Source organism: Dendrobates tinctorius, unplaced genomic scaffold (assembly GCF_039654945.1).
Source record: "Dendrobates tinctorius isolate UK_male_01 unplaced genomic scaffold, ASM3965494v1 ptg000022l, whole genome shotgun sequence".
Lineage (NCBI taxonomy): Eukaryota > Metazoa > Chordata > Amphibia > Anura > Dendrobatidae > Dendrobates > Dendrobates tinctorius.
The window spans coordinates 89,069,230-89,090,389 of record NW_027361690.1 but is presented as its reverse complement, the minus strand read 5'-3'; the positions used below and the strand labels follow the sequence as shown (position 1 = coordinate 89,090,389).

Below are 21,160 nucleotides of genomic sequence, written 5' to 3'. Positions count from 1 at the left end.
GATTTAGTTCCTTGTCCCATTAATTGTATTTTGCTAAATCATTGGTGTCCCAGAATTCTGGCCTCCATGATTGTTAACGGATCTTACACCAATTCAGTATTGTAGCGTAGACTGCACTTTAACCAGGTCGAACATTGTGCAGATACTCAACAGGGAAAAGAGCAAAACATGTGACTTTCCTCCGCACTGATATGTCTGTGTGAATCAATAGTTCACATGGAAAATGCAGTGGAGCCCTCTAGTATTAATAAAGATGAGCTAAAAGATTTGCAGGTCCCTGGTACAGCGGCCCTACTGGTAGTCCGTGGTCATGGAGCCAAAACCTGCAAGCCTCCTCCTACCTGCTGATGTCCTTTTTTTGATCAAATAGATTTTTATTAATCAGAATTCAAAATACAGAATATACCGTAAATCTTCCATAAACAATAGATTTACAAATTGAACATCCCTGTTCCCCCCCTCCCCCCCCATGAAGACAGCATATATAACTCTTTTCTCCATATGATTTCTCTTACACCGTAATTTACCATTAGTCATCCTCTTTACCCATATTGTCAATCAACCATACAAAACAGAAATGTTCCTATCTCCGGGTATTAATGGTCTATCCACAACACCAGCATTGTAAAATATAGCACATTACCATCAGTTAACTGTACCGTATTGTAACCAGGGATTCCACAACCTCTCATAGGTTTTAGAATTGCCTCTTCTAGCATATATCCTTTCCTCCAGCCGGATGATACAAGACACCTGTTTCACAAACTCTCTCCCAGAAGGTGGTTCTTTCCTGTTCCAGTTCCTCGCAATCAGCTTCCTTGCTGCATATAGTAGTCTGGCTATAGCAAGCTTTGCACTATTAACTATTTCAGTTTCCTCCACATATCCCAGTATGCAGACCAGTGGGTTTTTGGGTACAACACATCCGTAAGACCCTTCTATTCTGTTAATGACATTAACCCAGAACGCAGATAGCCTGGGACAAGTCCACATCATATGAAGGATTCCGGCATCAGACCCCCCACATCTTGGACAGTCAGAGTTGTCCCTCAGCCCCATTTTAAACATCAGAAGGGGGGAGCGGTACACACGATGGATCACATAAAGATGGAACAACCTAGCTGGTTCACTCATAGTGAGTTTGGGGACATATTCTAGGACCCTTTCCCATACCTCGTCAGTCATCAGCCCAATCTCTCCCTCCCATTTGGATCTTGCTTTAAGTGGGAACCCCATTAAATGTGTATGCAATATATCTTTGTATGTGTTAGAAATTACCCCTTTCGTAAGTCCATCACCACCACATATGTAGTCCAACACTATGTCAGATTGTATCTGCAGGTTTCTGGAAAGTTTTTGAGTCGTAATGGCATGCCGTACCTGACAGTAGTGGTACCATTCAGAATCCGGCAACTGAAACTCACTCTGTAATTACATAAACGGTCTCAGCTCCCCGTTATCCATAATTTGAGACATTAATGTCAGCCCCCTACGTCTCCAGCCTTTCACCTGCTGATGTCCTTGGCGCTTCTTCTGATGAGGAGGCTCGGCATAACGTCATGTGTCATTCCATAATGGTTACATCACTCCAGGTCTACTGATCAGAAGAGGCACAGGGATGCCGACAGGTAGAGAAGATTTGCAGGGATATGTTTTAGCAACCATGGACTACTGACATTACCGCCGGACCGGGAACCTGCAAATCTTTTTTGATTGTCTATGAAAGTGAAAGGTCAAAATTTAAAGTCTTGGTGTATTAGAGGGAACGTGTAATGTTACACTAGTGGTTCAACCTATGGGGCAGCATGTCACAGAGGAGGTGAGCAGATTTATATGCGGCTATGGGAGAAAATGTAGTCGGTAGGTGGTCCTACTTACTGACAGATGTGCGCGCTCCGCCCACTGGACTCCTAAGCCTTGAAATAGCAGTGATTCAAGTTATATCAATCTGATCATCTTACATAATGTGCCTGAGTTTTTGTGTAATTTGTGTCAAAAAAAAAACCCTCTAGACACTTTCTGCACCATGAGGGTCAAGATGGCATGTCCTCATTGATAAGGGCATTCCTTACTGGTAGAAGGCAAGGTCAAGCGTCAGAAAATGTGCCAGAATTGTGGCAAACATTTCTGGCACAACTAAAAAGCAGTGTTGATGATGCAACATAGTCCTAAAATCAGCCTGATGTGTCTAGTAAACATTTGCACTGTTTAAGGAATTAGACCGTACTGCTAAATGTCCCCCTATGTCTGCACATGTGACACTGTGGGGACATACTTACTCCATCAGCCTCTGCGGTACGGTTATACATTGTGCTTTCTTGTACCTTTTGTTTTGGCAGCGGAGGAAAGTTCTCTACTTTACTGCAGAATTTGGGGCCCGAGAACGCAGTGACTCTCTTGGTCTTTGCAGTCACTGAACACAAGATCCTCATCCATTCGCTACGGCCGTCTGTCCTCACCAGTGTCACTGAGGCGTTGGTCTCGGTAAGTGGCTTTTAATATTGATAAAAACTGAATTTTTCTGAATTTATTTTTTTTTAAATGTATATTTGAAAGAAGCCAAATGAGTTGATCCAATTTATCCCAAGTTATTTCTGGATTGCTGGTAGAAGGAGACATTCAAGAAGAAAATGACTGGTCTGAAGCCTAAGGCTGTGTTCTTGGGAGATCATGGTGACAGCATGTCTCCTGCTGACTTCTATCACGAGCAGTGTTGTCACGGGGACTTTGTGTGAATACGCAAACAAGTCAGTATCTTCCTGACTAGTAGCCGGCGTGTGTATGCTTAGGATCACGCATGTATTTGGTGATTTACATTCTCACAAGATCTCATGACAACACTGCACCTGATGGAAATCAGAGCGGGAAGTGTTGTCATCAGAACTCTCAGGAGCATAACATTACTCAGATTTTTATTTTCCATTTCTGACCTGCTAGTTAGACACATGATGGCACCTAATTAAAAAGGAATATATATATATATATATCTATCTTATCGTGTCTGTAACCAAAATCCCGCAGCGCTGATTGGGCGCGGCTGTTTGTAACGGTAAGCTGCGCCTGCTGCTGATTCGGCCTCGACCTATCAGCGGCAGGCGCAGTCGGGCCCAGCGCTCAATCGGGCGCAAGGCTCTGTAAAAAAAAAAGAAAAGAAAAAAAGGTTATACTCGCCTTCCGACATCCCGCGATCTCCACTCCATGCGCCCGGGCTCGCGGTCCCAGTAATGCTTTGCGCCTTAGACCAGAGATAACGTCACTCTCGCGAGAGCGCAACATCATTAGTGGTGTTTCGCGCAAAGCATTACTGGGACCGCGAGGCCAGGCGCGTGGAGTGGAGATCGCGGGCCGTCGGAAGGTGAGTATATAACTATTTTTTATTTTGACAGAGACCATGCATTCCAGGAAAGGGGGGTGATGGGACCATGCATTCCAGGAAAGGGGGGTGAGGGGGACCACGCATACCAGGAAAGGGGGGTGAGGGGGACCACGCATACCACGAAAGGGGGGAGAGGGGACCATGCATACCAGCAAGGGGGGGGAGGGGCACCATGCATACCAGCAAAGGGGGGTGAGGGTGACCATACATACCAGCAAAGGGGGGTGAGGGGACCATGCATACCAGCAAAGGGGGGGGAGGGGGACCATATATACCAGCAATGGGGGCTGAGGTGATCATGCATACCAGCAAAGGGGGCTGAGGGTCACCATACGTACCAGCAAAGGGGGCTTAGGGGACCATGCATACCAGCAATGGGGGCTGAGGGGACCATGCATACCAGCAATGGGGGCTGAGGGGACCATGCATACCAGCAATGGGGGCTGAGGGGACCATGCATACCAGCAATGGGGGCTGAGGGGACCATGCATACCAGCAATGGGGGCTGAGGGGACCATGCATACCAGCAATGGGGGCTGAGGGGACCATGCATACCAGCAATGGGGGCTGAGGGGACCATGCATACCAGCAATGGGGGCTGAGGGGACCATGCATACCAGCAATGGGGGCTGAGGGGACCATGCATACCAGCAATGGGGGCTGAGGGGACCATGCATACCAGCAATGGGGGCTGAGGGGACCATGCATACCAGCAATGGGGGCTGAGGGGACCATGCATACCAGGATAGGGGGGTGAGGGTGACCATGCGTACCAGGATAGAGGGGTGAGGGGGACCATGCGTACCAGGATTGGGGGGTGAGGGGTACCATGCATATCAGGATTGGGGCGTGTCGGGACCATGCTTACCAGGAAAGAGGGGTGAGATGACCATGCATACCAGGATTGGGGGGTGAGGGGACCATGCATTCCAGGATTGGGGGGTGAGAGAACCATGTTTATCAGGATTGGGGGGTGAGGGGACCATGCATATCGGGATTGGGGGATGAGGGGACCATGCATTCCAGGATTGGAGGGTGAGGGGTACCATGCATATCAGGATTAGGGGGTGAGAGAACCATGCATATCAGGATTGGGGGGTGAGGGGACCATGCATACCAGGATGGGGGGAGGGGTACCATGCATATCAGGATTGGGGGGTGAGGGGATCATGCATACCAGGATGGGGGGAGGGGTACTATGCATATCAGGATTGGGGGGTGCATTATTATTAAAACTTCATAAATAAACTACATACATATTCTAGAATACCCGATGCGTTAGAATCGGGCCACCATCTAGTGTGTATGTATGTGTGTGTGTGTGTATGTATGTATGTATGTATATATATATATATATATATATATATATATATATATATATATATATATATATATATATATATATATATATATACTGCAGGACATAAAAGTCCATTTAGAAGGCCGATCTTCTAGTCTAATGCAAACAGTCTGATAATGGTCCAGATTCAGGACATATCACTGAATGCCAAGTGCAAGGCTGCAGTGGTCATAAGCCTTAGGGAGCTGGCATTAAAACGGCCACATTTCCTGTCCCATCCCGCACACCTGCACGCTTGTGTGAGGTGAGCGTGCATGTGTTCTCAGCAGGAAGAGAGAAGTGAGCTGCGGCCAAACCCTGGAAATCCACCAGCCTGATTCTAACACCCCAACACATATTAGTAGGTCCTGCTGATTTATAGACACTTGATGCCTGCATTGTGACTTACATTGGCCTCATTTGTGATGACTGGCTCCCATGGAAGGGGCCATCATTTAACACTTACACAAGTGGAGGATATTAATGCAAAGGGGAAGGTTTACAAGGATCAGTGATTGCTTTTGCTCTGCCTAATAGTGTTCCCGCTCATTGTTCTTGCACCTTATGCCAGTGTCCGTATCCTTAGACTCCCGGTCCCACAGGTATTTCTTGCAGTGGCTGCATGGTAACGTTAGAAGCAGATTGAGCTGCTCCACGGCCTCATTTACATCACATTAGCTGGCTGCTCGCAGGCTCTTGTTACTGGCCTGAATCCATATTCCTGTAAAGTGTGTGTGAATGAGGCATATGGCGGAGGAGCTTATCATCATGGCCTAACCGTCCTACTTCTCATGCAAGAGCATATTGCCAAGACTTCTGGTAAATTACAGCCAGAATGATATCCGTTGCTTAAAACCTGCAAGTGTGTGACATTGTGATGTGCCCGGGCACGGTTCATGTTCATTGGCACAGCATACATTGAGTGTGTTGGAGTATTTTATTTTTTATTCAATTTAGCTTTATTTTCTGCTACAGCTTGCTCTAAAAGCTGGATGTTTTCCAATCTGCCTGGCGCCCATACACTTTACACTAAAGTTAGTTGAACCCAGCAATGCGAGTGGGACCGGCCAGCAGTCTATTATTTATGGGGACCTCCGGACACACAATCTCCATTGGCCGATCCTTTTGTTCAGCCCTGAGATGAGGCTCCTCTGGCTTCGGCTCTCTCGTGGGAACGTTCACCTGAGTGGAGTATTCCTGTGTATGGGAGGTCTAAGGATATGTGCGGATTTTGATGCGGTTTTTGACGTACGTATTTGCATCAAATCCGCAGTGTAGTGCACCGCCAATGTTAGTCTATGGTAAATTTAAGAATTGCTGTTCCAATTCTTTTGGCAGATTTGCAGCAGCGGTTTCCAGTCTGGCACATAAAAATTCTTTCTCTCAGCTCAAGGGAGAAAATTCACAGATTCAATACCACCTAACAAATCCGCACACCAAAAACGCATTACAATCCGCAGGAAATCCGCATCAATTCCACATGAAATCCACAAGCATTTTCTGCCAAGAGATGCGGATTTTGTGCAGAAAATTCCCCAAACTAATCTGCAATGTGTGCACATACCCTAAGGGAGAACTCTTCTCCTTTCGGTGAGTGCTAAGCCAATGTTAGGAGACCTAGTGGCCATGCTATACTTATCTGTGAATGTAATTATTCAAACAGTCTTTTCTGAGAGGAAGAAGGCTAGAACGTTAGCCACTTATTAAATGTAGCAATCTTAACAGCCAATATCGACCCTTTTAACGATCCTTGCCATATGACTTAGGATAAGATGTCAGACCAGAAACGCCATTTGCAGACGTGTATCTAGGTATTTGCCCCTCCTCAGTGCAAAGCCAATAGGTGGCGCTAGAGTTCACGTGCTCTTCCTCTTTGAAGAGGCATATGTATATGGGGGAGTTGGGAGAGATGGTTGTCGGTGAATAATCGTTCAGCTGACATCTATCTGATGTGTATGGAGGCACTTACATTACTTAGAGGCCTACACGCGCAGGTATTTCTTTATCTTTAGATACGTGCAGAGATAAATCCAATATAGCAGGGAATGTCTATCCTCTCTCTGCCATGATGACATGTAAAGCTGTCTATATATGATACCTTCTGATTCTAACATATAAGTGTGTTTTGCTCACCCAGATTCCACTTTGTGCCCTTAATATAAGTACACCCCTGCCTTGTACCACATCCCTGCATTATTACTCCATCCTCCGTGCGTGTCCTCTGCTTATTCAAAACTGGGTACCATATCCCAGGAGATGTTCATAAAGCAAGAGTGACGTGTCAGCGAGTCGAAGACGTATGAATTGTGGACCTGCGATTGTAGAGCTGCGCTTTAGCTGTAAAAACCGTCTCATCATAGACCTGTCACATGATAGGTGCATTACCGTGGGCCTTACATTGAAGCCCATGGGGGGGAAGTTACTTGCAACCTGCTCCCAAGTTTGTGTGTGTTTTTTTTTTTTTCTCCAGTGGTATGGACTCCTTGTGATGTGACACATTTGCAATTTATTAGATGCACACGAAACGTAGCCCTATCCTAAAGCGGACCATAAAAATTAGGAGACATCTGAACACGCAGGTTGGAGGATTGAAGGAGGAAATATCGCAGATGCATATTATAGATTACAGAATAAAGGCTTTGTATATGCACTTAGGCTAAAAAACAAACCAAGAAGGGACTATGATTCTGTGCCGTTTATGAAATCCTTGTCTCATTGCTGGAAAGGTCTAAATATGTGATCTAACAAATCCAATAACAGAAATGTTTTCTTTCATTTTTCTTCTCCCACAGATGATTTTCCCCTTCCATTGGCCGTGCCCATATATTCCTCTTTGCCCTTTGGCTCTGGCGGACGTGCTGAGTGCCCCATGTCCTTTCATTGTGGGAATTGATTCTCGCTACTTTGATTTGTATGAGCCCCCTCCGGATGTGAGCTGTGTTGACCTAGATACCAACACTATCTCTCAGTAAGTTTTCCCGCATCAGAACTTGCTGCTCCACAATGAAAGGGATTGTTACGTTCCTTAAATACATTTAAGCCTATAGCTGACGTATAGACTGATGATTGTGATGGATCACTTATTCATTCTGTGCTGGTCAGGGGCTGCCAATGTCATAATTAGAGGATTCAGATTCGGAAACCTTCAATGCTGAATAAATTATACTGCAAATCTACAGTAATTATATAGGAAGATCTCCTCATCGGAGGTAGTCCGTGAGCTGCGTCGGTGCATAAAAGGTGTAATTTACAAATACAAATGCCCCCAACTATGCAGTGTAATGTATATTTCTGGCCTTTTTTGGCTAAGTGCCCAATGCAGCATCATTCACTGCATCAGTCCTTCATTCTACTGAGCGCGAGTCTTCACTAGAATGCTAAATCAACAGAGTTCACCTGGAAATTTTAAATATTTTACAAAATGCTACAGTAATTGTGCTCAGTTTCCATCAAACTGGAAGCCCGAAAAACTTGTTCAAATGTGACGCAAAATGTCGCCATGACTCCTAAATCAGCAGTAATGTATCTGTAGGCCTTACGTGAGTCTAGACTTCTCATCTGGAGTTGTCACTTTTGCCAAGTCCGGATGTTTGCAATTTATGATCTTGCTGTGACATGCGTGTGTATCTGCACTTGGATGATTACCATCTTATTTATGATTTAGGTGCAGAGAATTTGCCGCTTGTTAAAATCAATCACAATCCGTTATACATGACTAGATGTCTGCGATGTTTGTTTCTCAGCACGATCACACAGATGATTAATGAATTGGGAATAACGATTCTGATTGTAATTGTATCTCTGGTGTCACAGTATGGAGTGTAAGAGGAACGTCAGCTGGAAGAACCTTCCTAAAAAGGCCTGCAAGAACCTCCTGAATACGCTCAGCAACTTGTATCAGCAGCTGGCAGAATGTAAGTGTGTAATAATGCCGCCTCTGCAGTGTACGCATTTCCCCTAAAATGCCTGTATGTAGGCGAGTATGGTCACTGCAGAGAGCGGTGCTTCTGTGCTGGAATCTGATATATTGGGGATCTGCAGCTATTCGCCTCCTTCTCCCGTTAGCCATTAGTTTAAGGTGTTTGCCCAGTACCCACAAATGTTTTTATAAGCAGCTGACCCTGGTGTAACTTACCAATGCCAATCCCCTGCCATGCATTCACAGCACAGAAGTGCTGGGGGATTGGTAAGGCTACTTTCACGTTTACGTTTTTAAGCATCAGACGCGATGTGGCGAAAAATGTAAAAACCGGATCCGGCGCCGATTGACACCGGATACGGCTTTTTTCCCATAGACTGGCACTATCGCCGCATTGCGCCTGATGGCCCTGCGGCGTGTCCGGCTTTTGCTGATTACAGCAAAAAATGCTTGTCCGGCGTCTGCAAAAAATGTTCCCTGCAGCGTTTTTTGACAGCGCTGGACCACTTTTTTCCACGGCGCATGCCCGAAGACTCTCTCTCCCTCTCCTGCACCGGTTCCGGCCTAAACAGATGATCCGGCGGGCTGCGGCTTCTACCGGTTCAGGTTTGACAACTTTTCGCTGCAGCCGCCGGATTTTAAAAACGGAAATGTGAAAGTAGCCTAATGTGAGTATTGCTCCTTTTGTTATTTTATACCACTAGCAGTTGTTTTGATACATGAGCAGTTAATAAAAACTACCAGTTAATAAAAATGCTGCAATTTTTTTGAGCAGACCTATTGAATAAGACTGGCCCCTTGTGATGGCACTTTTTTAGCGGGGAAACCGCACTCAGACTGAAAATATTGTTGTCAATATACCAAAATAGCTATGTCCCCCGACCTTCCCATATACACGCTTGACTGTAAGCTGCTGACAGACACTTCTGATGACATCTTATCTTGTGGGGAAACAGAAGGATCAGAACTTGTAACTTGTCATTCCTTCTCTTACCCGGCGTCTTCTATCAGGGGAAAGTCAGGACATACACCTTAGATGGTTGGCCTTTAACCCCTTTACAAATGCTGATGTGCATTAAACCAGTGGCCATTAAAGCGGCCTTATTAGCTCATTGCAGTTTTAAGACTGCGGTCAAGAATAAGGGTATAGCGCAACCCAACGTCGGAAATTCTCTGGGGTTTCAGCTACTGAGGTAGGTGAGACCCTGGAAAACACGATCAGGGCTGGTTTTTCCAGTCCCCGATCTTATTATCACAGTTATTGAATGGATAACTGCGATCAAGTGGAAAAAAAAAAAAAGTGTGCCCAATATTAAAAACATATATCTCTCTTCTGACATGATATACATGTCAGAGGAGAAAGAAATGAGGTCCCCCAAGCCCCCCTTCCCCTCCCTGGTACCTTCGCCATCCCTTGTCTCTCCAGCACCGTCTCCGGCCCACCGCTGCCAATACCTGAAAAAAAAATTGGTGGGATCATGCGCAGCGTGCCCGCCAAGATCTGCCTGCCGGCAACAGTGGGGATTTTTCTTATTGGTTCACAGTTATCAGAAGTAAAAAAATTAGTATGTCATCCTCTTAGTCAGATTTTTATTTTAGAATTTTTATTTAGTTCATTCTTTCCCGTTAGGGTTGAGGTTAAGTTAGGCTTTGGGGCTAGACTAGGGTTGGGTTAGTGTTAGCGTTGGGGTGGGCCTAGGTTTGGGGATAGCATTTTTTTTTTTTTTTTTTCTCCAAAAGTAAAAGAAAAAATAATGTTGATATGACAACTTGTGCTAAGAGCAAGTTCTCCCTACTAGAGTTTTCATCAGGGTCACTCGAGTGCCTGTGATACTTGGTGCATACACCGGAGCACCCGATGCAAACTAGAGTAGCAAGCACTTGCTCGCAACAATAATGACGACATATTCAATATGACGACCTAATGTTATCAAATTCTGTGTAGTACCTTTTGGGTTAAAAATCCTCACTATACTCCTGGATAAAATCCTTGAGGTGTGTAGTTTCCAAAATGGGGTCACTTGTGGGGAGTGTCCACTGATAAGACACATTAGGGGCTCTCCAAATGTGACATGGCGCCCGCTGTTATTTCCAGCATTTTTGCGTTCAAAAAGTGAAATGGTGCTGCTTCCCTTCCAAGCTCTGCTGTGTGCCCAAATAGCAGTTAAAACCAACATATGAGGTATCAGCATGCTCAGGAGAAATTGCACAACAAATTTTGGGTCTATTTTCTCCTGTTACCCTTGTGAAAGTAAAAAAGAAATTGGGGTTAAAGCAAAATTTTTGTGTAAAAAAAGTATAATCTTCATTTTTTTTCCTTCCACATTCCGTTAATTCCTGTGAAGAACATGAAGGGTTAATAAACTTCATGAATGCGGTTTTCAGGACTTTGGGGGGTGCAGTGTTTAGAAAGGTGTCACTTTTGAGTATTTTCTGTCATATAGGCCCCTCAAAGTCACTTTAAATGTGAGGTGGTCCTTAAAAAAAATGGTTTTGTACATTTTGTTGGAAAATTGAGGAATCGCTGGTCAACTTTTAACCCTTCTAACTTCCTAACAAAAAAAAAATTGATTAAAAAATTGTGCTGATGTAAAGTAGACATGTGGGAAATGTTATTTTTCTCCTTCGCCTCATTGGGGGACACAGAGACTGTGGGTGTATGCTTCTGCCGCCAGGGGGCTGACACGAAGTGAAAAAAAGGGGTTAGCTCCTCCTCCGCAGTATACACCCTCGCCCCTTTTGCGGGCGGAAATCAGTTTTTTGCTTAATGACCATGGAAGCACACGTCTGGTTTTTCTCCAGACCTTTTCTTCGTCTTTTTCCCATGAAGATGTGACAGGGGCAACGGATCTTATTGAAAGGGTTCGATTTCCCCAAACCAACAACGGGCGAGCACGTGAGAGTGTCGCCTCCATGTAGCCTCTCCCGCGACGTGGGACACAATGCCGGACTTAGCCCTGACCACCCCTAGGTATTGAAACCATGGGCTGTACAGAGGCACAAGACTAGTCCGTGCGGCCCCCACTGCTCCACCAATGCTCAGACTGCGGTGCTGCAAGGTGGCGGACGATCCCTCTCCTCACCCCCTGAAGGGGTTAGATGGAGCTAGGGTGCCTGCACCATCCTATCTGTTTTTTTGTCAAAGACCCCCTCACATACGCTACAGGCGGAAGAGGATCATCGGAGAGAGGGTCTGGGAGGGCTCCTGGAAGTCTTCGGGCTGGAGCACAGCACTAGCCATGCAGAGCATATGTCAGGCGGCAACCTGGAACGCCGCACCGGTCAGTAGCGCCATACCGCCCCCCCGTCCCAACCCCCCCACAAACACACACCCCCCCCACCGTGGGGTAGGGGGAAAAATTGAGACCGGAGCTAGGCCTCGGCCGGAAGTCCCACCCCCGGGACCGTGCGTCACTTCCGCCTGCCCTGCACTGGGCGACGATAGAAATCGAGGCTTCGGAGAGCGGCTAGGCCGCAAAGCGGAAGTGCCGCCCCTAGGCCCGTTTTCACAGACTGGCGCGCACCGTAGAAGTCGGTGCGCGATTTGAAGGAAGATCCACGTCGGGGGGGCGCAGGACTGGGGTAAGTGCCCGAGAGGCCACGCTACAGGGAAAAGCGAGGTGCTACCTCCTCCCCATAGAGTCCCTTCAAGCCCCTGATAAGGGCAGGGACTGTGGCTCGCTATCTTTAGAAGGAACCTCCACCTCATTAGAGCCTCCGGCCTGCAGGGGCCGCTCTCACTCCAGGCAGACCCGGAGGAAACGAATCCACACGGTGTCGCCCAGTCCATCCGGTGCCTTGGCATCCGTAAGCTCTGCTTCTCGCTCCCCGTCACCAGTGGTTGATAGCGAGCAGACCTCGGATTGCGACTCAGATGAGCCCCTTGACCTGGATACTCCAGGGTCACGTGAAACAGTGGACAGCCTCATAGAAGCCGTCAATCAGACCCTGGGGATTGAGGATGATCCCGTAGCGGCTACGGGGCATAAGGTGGCATTTAAGTGAGTGAAGCGCCCGTACAGAATTTTTTCCTCTCACCCTGAGTTTGAGGACATAGTGCAGCGGAATAGAGAACGTCCAGACTGGTGTTTCTCGGGTCAAAAGGCACTCAAAACAAGGTATCCGTTTGCTCCGGACCTCTATAAAAATGGATGGAATCCCCGATAGTGGATCCGCCGGTTTCACGCCTGGCCACTAAGACCCTGTTATCTGTCTCTAGTGTTTCCTCGATTAAGGATCCCACGGACGGCCTTATTGAGAGCTTAGCTCGGTCAGTATATGAGGTGTCAGGGTCTGCACTCGCTCACTCATTCGCAGCAACTTGGGTAGCTAAGGCCATGATATCATGGTCAGAAACATTAAACAAGATCGCGCAGGAACAGGATCTACCTGCAGAGATTTCGGAGGTCGCAGGTCAGATGGCGATGGCCGGAGACTATGTAATTAATGCGTCTTTGGATGCGGCCAATTGTTCGGCATTTGCTGCCTCTAATGCAATCTCTATCAGAAGAGCCCTGTGGTTGAGGACATGGCGAGCCGATTCTACTTCTAAGAAGTCCTTGACTTCCCTGCCTTATCAGTGCGGTCGCCTATTTGGGGAAAAGTTGGACCAACTTATCTCCGACTCCACAGGATGAAAGAGCAGGTTTCTCCCTCAACAAAAAGTCAAACCGCTTTTTCGTCACCCTTTTCAGGCCCGTTTTCGGGCCTTTCGCAACCCCGGGTGGACTACAGGGCCCAATTCCACCGCCTCAGGCCGCCTCAACCAGGATAGGGAGCGGCAGGTCTCATATAGAGCCAACCCATTGGGGAGAATGCGTGCTCAACAGGCCAGATCGAGAGGATCCAGATCCCAAAGATCATCAGCCAAATGACTTCAGGCCTTTACCAGACGACACCAGCAGGGTGGGCGGCCGCCTACTCTGGTTTCACCACGTCAGGGCCAACGTTGCTCACGACACATGGGTAGAAGAATTGGTGTACTCAGGTTACAAAATAGAATTTGTCAGATGCCCTCCAAGACGGTTTTTTCTTTCCTGGCTTCCCAGGGTAGATGCCCAGGCAAGGGCTCTATTGGGAGCCATCAAATCGCTCCAGCTCAACGGAGTCATTATTCCAGTGCCGGAACACGAAAGAGCTCAAGGATTCTATTCCAACCTCTTTGCGGTTCCCAAAAAGGATGGGTCGGTCAGGCCTGTGTTGGACTTGAAGCTTCTGAACAGATTCATCAGGATCAGACATTTTTGGATGGAGTCTCTCCGTTCAGTCATGTCGGCCATGGAGCAGGGAGAATACTTGGCCTCAATAGACATCCAAGATGCATATCTGCATATTCCCATTTTTCCTCATCAGAGGTTCCTACGCTTCGCCATCAACGATCAACATTTTCAGTTCTTAGCGCTACCCTTCGGGCTAGCCACGGCTCCCAGAGTGTTCACAAAGGATATGGCAGTTGTCATGGCCATACTGCATTCTCGAAGCATAGTCGTCTTGCCTTATCTGGACGACCTCTTGGTCAAAGGCCCTTCAATACGGGCATGTAAGGAAAATTTCAGCATCACGGTGGATACTCTTGCCCGCTTAGGGTGGTTGGTGAATGCGAAGAAGTCATCCCTTGTGCCAGCTCAGAAGATCTCCTTCTTGGGAATGATCTTCGACACTTGCCGAGGGTTGGTGATTCTTCCTCAGGTAAAGGTACTGGCTCTCCGGCAGGGAGTCCGGGCACTTCGCCAACCAGTCCCTCATACCATTCGATCTGGGATGAGGATTCTAGGAAATATGGTGGCAGCAATGGAAGCGATACCTTTCGCCCAGTTCCATCTTCGCCCCCTGCAGCACGCCCTCCTGTCAGCTTGGGACAAGAACCCTTTCACGCTCGATCGGCAGTGTCGTCTGTCCTCTCAGGTCAAGACAGTCTCTCGGATGGTGGATAACCAGTTCCTCTCTGACCCAGGGGAAACCATTTCCCCCCAGAACATTGGCTGGTGGTGACAACCGACGCCAGTCTCCTCGGCTGGGGAGCGGAGTTTCACCACCACACAACCCAGGGACGGTGGTCGCCACAGGAGGCACGCCTCTCGATCAATTTATTGGAGATACGAGCAATTCGGCTGGCACTCCAGAAGTTTCATCACCTCCTAGCAGGCCACCCTGTCCGAATTCAATCGGTCAACGCCACGGCGGTGGCTTACATAAATTACCAAGGGGGCACTCGCAGCAGAGCAACCATTCGCGAGGTAGGGAATGTTCTTCAGTGGGCCGAAGCAAACCACTCGGTGATTACAGTAGTTCACATCCCGGGCGTGAAAAACAGGGCAGCAGACTTTCTCAGCCGGGAGGGTCTTGCGTCCGGAGAGTGGTCTCTACATCCCCAAGTCTTCCAGCAGATTTGTCAGCTGTGGGGAACACCGGATGTGGACCTGATGGCTTCCAGAGTGAACGCCAAGGTGCCCACATGTGTCGCTCGGGCCAGGGACCCGCAGGCAATCGCGGTGGATGCGTTGGTTCTGCCATGGAACCAGTTTCGCCTCCCGTATCTCTTTCCCTCGCTGCCACTACTTCCGAGAGTCGTCAAGACTGAAGGTGTGCCGGCAATCCTGCTGGCCCCAGATTGGCCCCGTCGAGTGTGGTACGCAGATCTAATGCTGCTACTCGCCGGCGTCTTACCAGAGTGCCCGGATCTACTTTCTCAAGGGCCGATTTGCCACCCGAACTCAGGAGCCCTGTGTTTGACGGCGTGGCCGTTGAATCTTGGATTCTAACCCAGGCAGGGTTCGGGAGCAAGGTGGTCGCTACAATGATTAGCGCCCGGAAGCCTGCTTCAGCACGAGTTTACCACCACACCTGGAAGGTGTTCTTCGCTTGGTGTCGAGGCCGTGGTGTTTCTCCGCTGAGATTCTCGATCCCCAACATCTTGGCTTTTCTCCAGTCGGGCCTAGACTCGGGCTTGGCCCCGAGTTCCCTCAGGAGACATATCGGCCTTATCCGTTTTGTTCCAGCGCAGAATTGCTACCAATTTGCAGGTGAAGACTTTTATCCAGGGAGTCTCCCATTTGGTACCTCCCTATAGGGCACCTATGGACACCTGGGACCTTAACCTGGTACTAAGTGTTCTGCAGGAAGCTCAATTTGAACCACTGTAGGATGTGTCTTTGAGGTACCTTTCCTGGAAAGTGGTGTTCCTGGTTACCATCACTTCTATCAGGCGGGTCTCGGAGCTGGCGGCCCTGTCCTGCCGAGCTCCGTTCCTCACTTTCCATAAGGATAAGGTGGTGCTCAGACCAGCCCCTCTTTTTCTCCCGAAGGTCATGTCCTCATTTCACATTAATGAGGATGTTGTCTTGCCTTCTTTTTGTCCAGCACCGTGTGGAAAAGGCTCTTCACACGTTAGACCTGGTAAGAGCCCTCCGGAGGTACGTGTCGAGGACGGCGCCCTTTCGTCAGACGGACATGCTGTTCGCGCTCCCCGAAGTTCTGCCTCAATATCGACCATAGCCAGAAGGATTCGTTTGAATATTCAGGAGTCCTACCGCATTAGAGGCACGCAGATTCCAGCAGGGATCGGAACCACTCTACTCGGGCTGTGGGCGCCTCTTGGGCGCTTCGGCATCAAGCTTCGACGGAACAGGTTTGCAAGGCAGCAACCTGGTCCAGCCTGCACACATTTGCCAAACATTACAATATCCATACTCAGGCCTCAGCGGATGTGAGCCTGGGTAGAAGGATTCTCTAAGCAGCGGTGGCGCACCTTTAAACAAGAGGTGCATGTAGCTTAGATCGGTGAGTCAATCTCCCACCCAGGGACTGCTTTTGGACGTCGCACAGTGTGTCCCCCCAATGAGGCGAAGGAGAAACATAGGTTTTTGTGAGAACTCGCCGTAAAATCCTTTTCTCCGAGACGCTCATTGGGGGACACCGCACCCAACCTATTAGCCAGTTGGCTCTTATTTTGTTTAATATACACTCACTGGCCACTTTATTAGGTACACCTGTCCAACTGTGTGTTAAGACTTAATTTCTAATCAGCCAATCACATGGCGGCAACTCAGTGCATTTAGGCATGTAGACATGGTCAAGACAATCTCCTGCAGTTCAAACCGAGCATCAGTATGGGGAAGAAAGGTGATTTGAGTGCCTTTGAACGTGGCAAGATTGTTGGTGCCAGAAGGGCTGGTCTGAGTATTTCAGAAACTGCTGATCTACTGGGATTTTCACGCACAACCATCTCTAGGGTTTACAGAGAATGGTCCGAAAAAGAAAAAAAATCCAGTGAGCGGCAGTTCTGTGGCCGGAAATGCCTTGTTGATGCCAGAGGTCAGAGGAGAATGGGCATACTGGTTCGAGCTGATAGAAAGGCAACAGTGACTCAAATTGCCACCCGTTACAACCAAGGTAGGCAGAAGAGCATCTCTGAACGCACAGTGCGTCGAACTTTGAGGCAGATGGGCTACAGCAGCAGAAGACCACACTGGGTACCACTCCTCTCAGCTAAGAACAGGCATCTGATGGCTACTTTCAGCAGGATAATGCGCCATGTCATAAAGCTCGAATCATCTCAGATTGGTTTCTTGAACATGACAATGAGTTCACTGTACTCAAATGGCCTCCTCAGTCACCAGATCTCAATCCAATAGAGCATCTTTGGAATGTGGTGGAACGGGAGATTCGCATCAGGGATGTGCAGCCGACAAATCTGCGCCAACTGTGTGATGCCATCATGTCAATATGGTCCAAAATCTCTGAGGAATGCTTCCAGCACCTTGTTGAATCTCTGCCACGAAGAATTGAGGCAGTTCTGAAGGCAAAAGGGGGTCCAACCCGTTACTAGCATGGTGTACCTAATAAAGTGGCCAGTGAGTGTATGTTTACTTATTTGATATAGGGGTGGTGTTTTTCGTTGGACATGTTGTACCTGTATTAAGGCTGATTTTGTTGTCCTTCTACTGCTTTGGCACCAAACTGATTTCCGCCCGCAATAGGGGCGAGGGTGTATACTGCATAGGAGAAGCTAACCTCTTTTTTTCACTTAGTGTCAGCCTCCTAGCGGCGAAAGCATACACCCACAGTCTCTGTGTCCCCCAATGAGCGTCTCGGAGAAAAGTATTTTACGGTGAGTTCTCACAAAAATCCATGTAATAACTGTTTTGTGTGACATGGCTGTGATTTAAGGACCTAAAAATTACAAAGTTATAAATGTCAAAATTTCTAATTTTTGATATTTTCATAAATAATCGCAAATCGTATCGACCAAAGTTTACCACTAACATGAAGTACAATATGTCACGAAAAACCAGTCTCAGAATCAGTGGGATCAATTGAAGCGTCCCAGAGTTATTACCTCATAAAGGGACTCTGGTCAGATTTAAAAAAATTTGGCCTGGTCATTAAGGTCAAAATTGGCTCCGTCAATAAGGGGTTAAATATATTTCCTAACTTCAGTGGACTTCTTGACTCAGTAACGTGTATATATTACATAGATTTTTATTTTCATCCAGTGGATCAATACATTTCCATTTTTCCTTTAGTACAGCAAAGACCTAGAGACGATGCACTACTGGAGCTGGCGTTGAATGACTGTGACTTCAATGCAGGAAAGAAACTCCATCAGCTGGATATGGAGATTCAGGAAGCCTTCTTGTGCTTCATGGCATCCATTCTGAAGGGCTACAGAGCCTACCTTCGACCAATCACGCAGGCGCCCTCTGAGACCGCCACCGACGCCAGTTCCCTTTTTGAGCTCCAAGGTAACAGCACAACAGTAATTTTTTCCTCTTTTTGTATGAAGTATGCAGTCGCCGTTAGGTATATCTGTTTCTGGGCACACTACCATGTGGTCTACTCCCAACTCTCTGAGGCATGTCCTCCACACCAGGCTTGTGTTTAGGAGAGGGGTAAAGGTGAACAACTACTTTAGGATTTGAAGAAGCCGCTATATTCTAGGTGGCCACCTTTTCCCAGAGACTGGCATAACTATGAAATGACTGCTTTATCTGCAAGTGCACTGGGGATGTCAGTGCACTTGGAAGAAGCCGAGCAAGTGCATTGACACGCCCCAGTGCACTTCCAGACCTTTTTTTTACATATGGCTTCTAGACAGAATTTCTCATGTTTGGAATATCCGATCGCTACAAAAAAATATTGTTTGTGGGCAAGCGCCTACACAGTCACATCACTACTTCCATATGTAAAAACATAGACCAGGTCTCTATCAAACATATTCTTATAAATTAGAAAATAGTTTTTTGTTTTTTTTTGTGTGGTGGTGATGGATTTTGATAAATATTTACAATGACTCTATAAGGAGTATAACAATGCTCTCTGTTCTCTCCTTTATTAGGTTTTTTAAAAAGTCGTGATCGCTCCCACCACAAGTTCTACAACATGATGACTAAAACTCAGATGTTCATCCGATTCATTGAGGAGTGCTCCTTTGTTAGTGATAAGGACGCCAGTTTGGCCTTCTTTGATGACTGTGTTGAGAAGGTGGGTACGTGGTAAATTCTGTTCCCCCTGGTCTTCTCTTAAAGCCATAATGAGTGTCTGTAAACTCTGCTAAGTTGAAGGTTTATGTGTTGGGAGGATTTCCCAATGCCAAAGTTTTTGTTTGTTTTTTCAAATTAATATTTTACCCCTGAAGCTTATTAATTGACGTTGATAGAAAAGTAATCCAGCTGCAGACAGCATCCACATTTTTGCACATGTTCTAACGCTCGTGTTTTCAGCCCTAAACAATCCTGGGATTATATAACAATGACCGCAAAACCTTACATGTGCCTACAAATCCATGTTATGATATGTTTGCAAGCTGCAATGTTGGGCTGATACTTCACGTTCTGATACTTTATTGCTTTGCTCTTTCATTAACAAGCTGTTCTCAGAAAGGAATGGTGCAGAAAAAGGCGCCAAGGTAAGTGGTGTCAGGGGCCTATGGTCAGAGCCCGTTACAGTTGTTCAATTCATTTTCCTGTAGGCTGTGTGCACACGTAAGCGTTTTTTTTTTCGCGTTTTTTAAGCGTTTTTACTGGCAAAAATGCTTAAATGCTTACAAGAGGCATCCCGTTCATCTTAATGAATTCTGCACTTTTTGTGCATATTGATGGTTTTTTCCCTCGAAAAAAAAAAACGCATCACAGTAAAAAAGGCAGACTGCTCATTAATTTCACGGAAAAATCCGCATTTCTAACTATTTTCTGAGACTGGGGATGCTCCGGAAAAAAACGCAGAAAAAACGCGCGTTTTCTGGGAAGGAGTCCGGTTTTCAGTCAGGAATTTACTGCATACGTGTGCACATACCCTAAATGTATTGCAAAGCCCTAAGTTTAATGTATTATTACAGACACTGATAGAGATGATGACTGCTTATAAGTTGCAAAAAAAGTGTCACAGGACCTCTGTTCTCCTGAGAGGTTCCAGTTTTAAAATGGTTCTCATCAGGACTTTAAAAGAGGCACAGTCACCAGATTACACAATGCAAAGTGAAATATGTTATAAAGATTTTGGACCTGATGAGGCTAGTGAACTTACTTTGAAAGTTCATGTAAGAATGGTTGTAGAATGATTTATTTAAACGTTTTCCACCCTATATAAAAAGGAAGAATTTAAAGGGAATCTGTCACCCATTTTTAGTGATATCATGTAAAGATATCACCCAATTGTGCATCCCATAAGGATTCTATTAGGACTTTTGATTCCCCCCGACCCCGCACCTTTGATGCATAAATACCTTTTTTTATCTTGGTGGAGATGTATGGAAATCGCCGCGGTCCGATGGGAGGGGCTTATTCGCCCCCCCCCCTCCTCGGCTTGCTGAACGTAATCTTCTTCTGTGAATATCACAGATGCCGTAGTTTTCTGTGCTTGCGCATTGAAAAGGCCTCCGGCGCTTGCGCAGTATGCTTTGCCCAACTGTGGGTAAAGCATATAGTCGGTACTGCGCACATGCGCCGGTATTTTTCAGCGAGGTCTATGCCCCGGAAGTGTGTCCTGCATGTGAAGACTTCCGGGGCATAGACCGCGCTGAAGAATACTGGCACATGCGCTGTACCGATTATATGCTTCGCCCACAGTTGGGCAAAGCATAGTGCGCAAGCGCTGGAGGCCTTTTCATTGCGCAAGCGTGGAAAACTACGGCATCTGTGATATTCACAGATGAAGATTACGTTCAGCAAGCCGAGGAGCGGGAGGAGAAGGTGAATAAGCCCCGCCCATCGGACCGGACTGCGGCGATTTCCATACATCTCCACCAAGATAAAAGGCATTTATGCATCAAAGGCAGGGCTGTGGAGTCGGAGTCGGTGCTCATTTTGGTGGAGTTGGAGTCGGTATAAAATGGACAGACTCCGACTCCTAAAATATATAATAAATTGGGTACAGTAGTTCAATGCAGAATGTGCTGAATATTTTTTCATAGGAATTTGGGAAAGTTATGAAATGCCCTATAAATGGCTGTTCTATTCCTGATCTAAGGCTACATTCACACACACCATTTTTGCTGCGTTTTTTGTGGATACGTTTTTCAGCTGCAAAA

At 47.0% G+C, this 21,160-nt stretch overlaps 1 protein-coding gene across 4 annotated transcripts in view; it reads left to right on the top strand.

The window, feature by feature from the left end:
• Positions 1-21,160, top strand: part of DENND4A (DENN domain containing 4A) — a 193,521-nt gene that overhangs the window by 88,235 nt on the left and 84,126 nt on the right. For 3 of the 4 annotated variants that reach the window (XM_073568879.1, XM_073568880.1, XM_073568878.1), the window contains exons 9-14: positions 2,340-2,484; positions 7,508-7,683; positions 8,529-8,629; positions 18,159-18,377; positions 18,971-19,116; positions 19,502-19,540. In XM_073568879.1, the coding sequence (XP_073424980.1) occupies positions 2,340-2,484; positions 7,508-7,683; positions 8,529-8,629; positions 18,159-18,377; positions 18,971-19,116; positions 19,502-19,540 (826 nt within the window). The remainder of the gene's footprint in view (positions 1-2,339; positions 2,485-7,507; positions 7,684-8,528; positions 8,630-18,158; positions 18,378-18,970; positions 19,117-19,501; positions 19,541-21,160) is intronic. The other variant, XM_073568881.1, reaches the window with a different exon arrangement.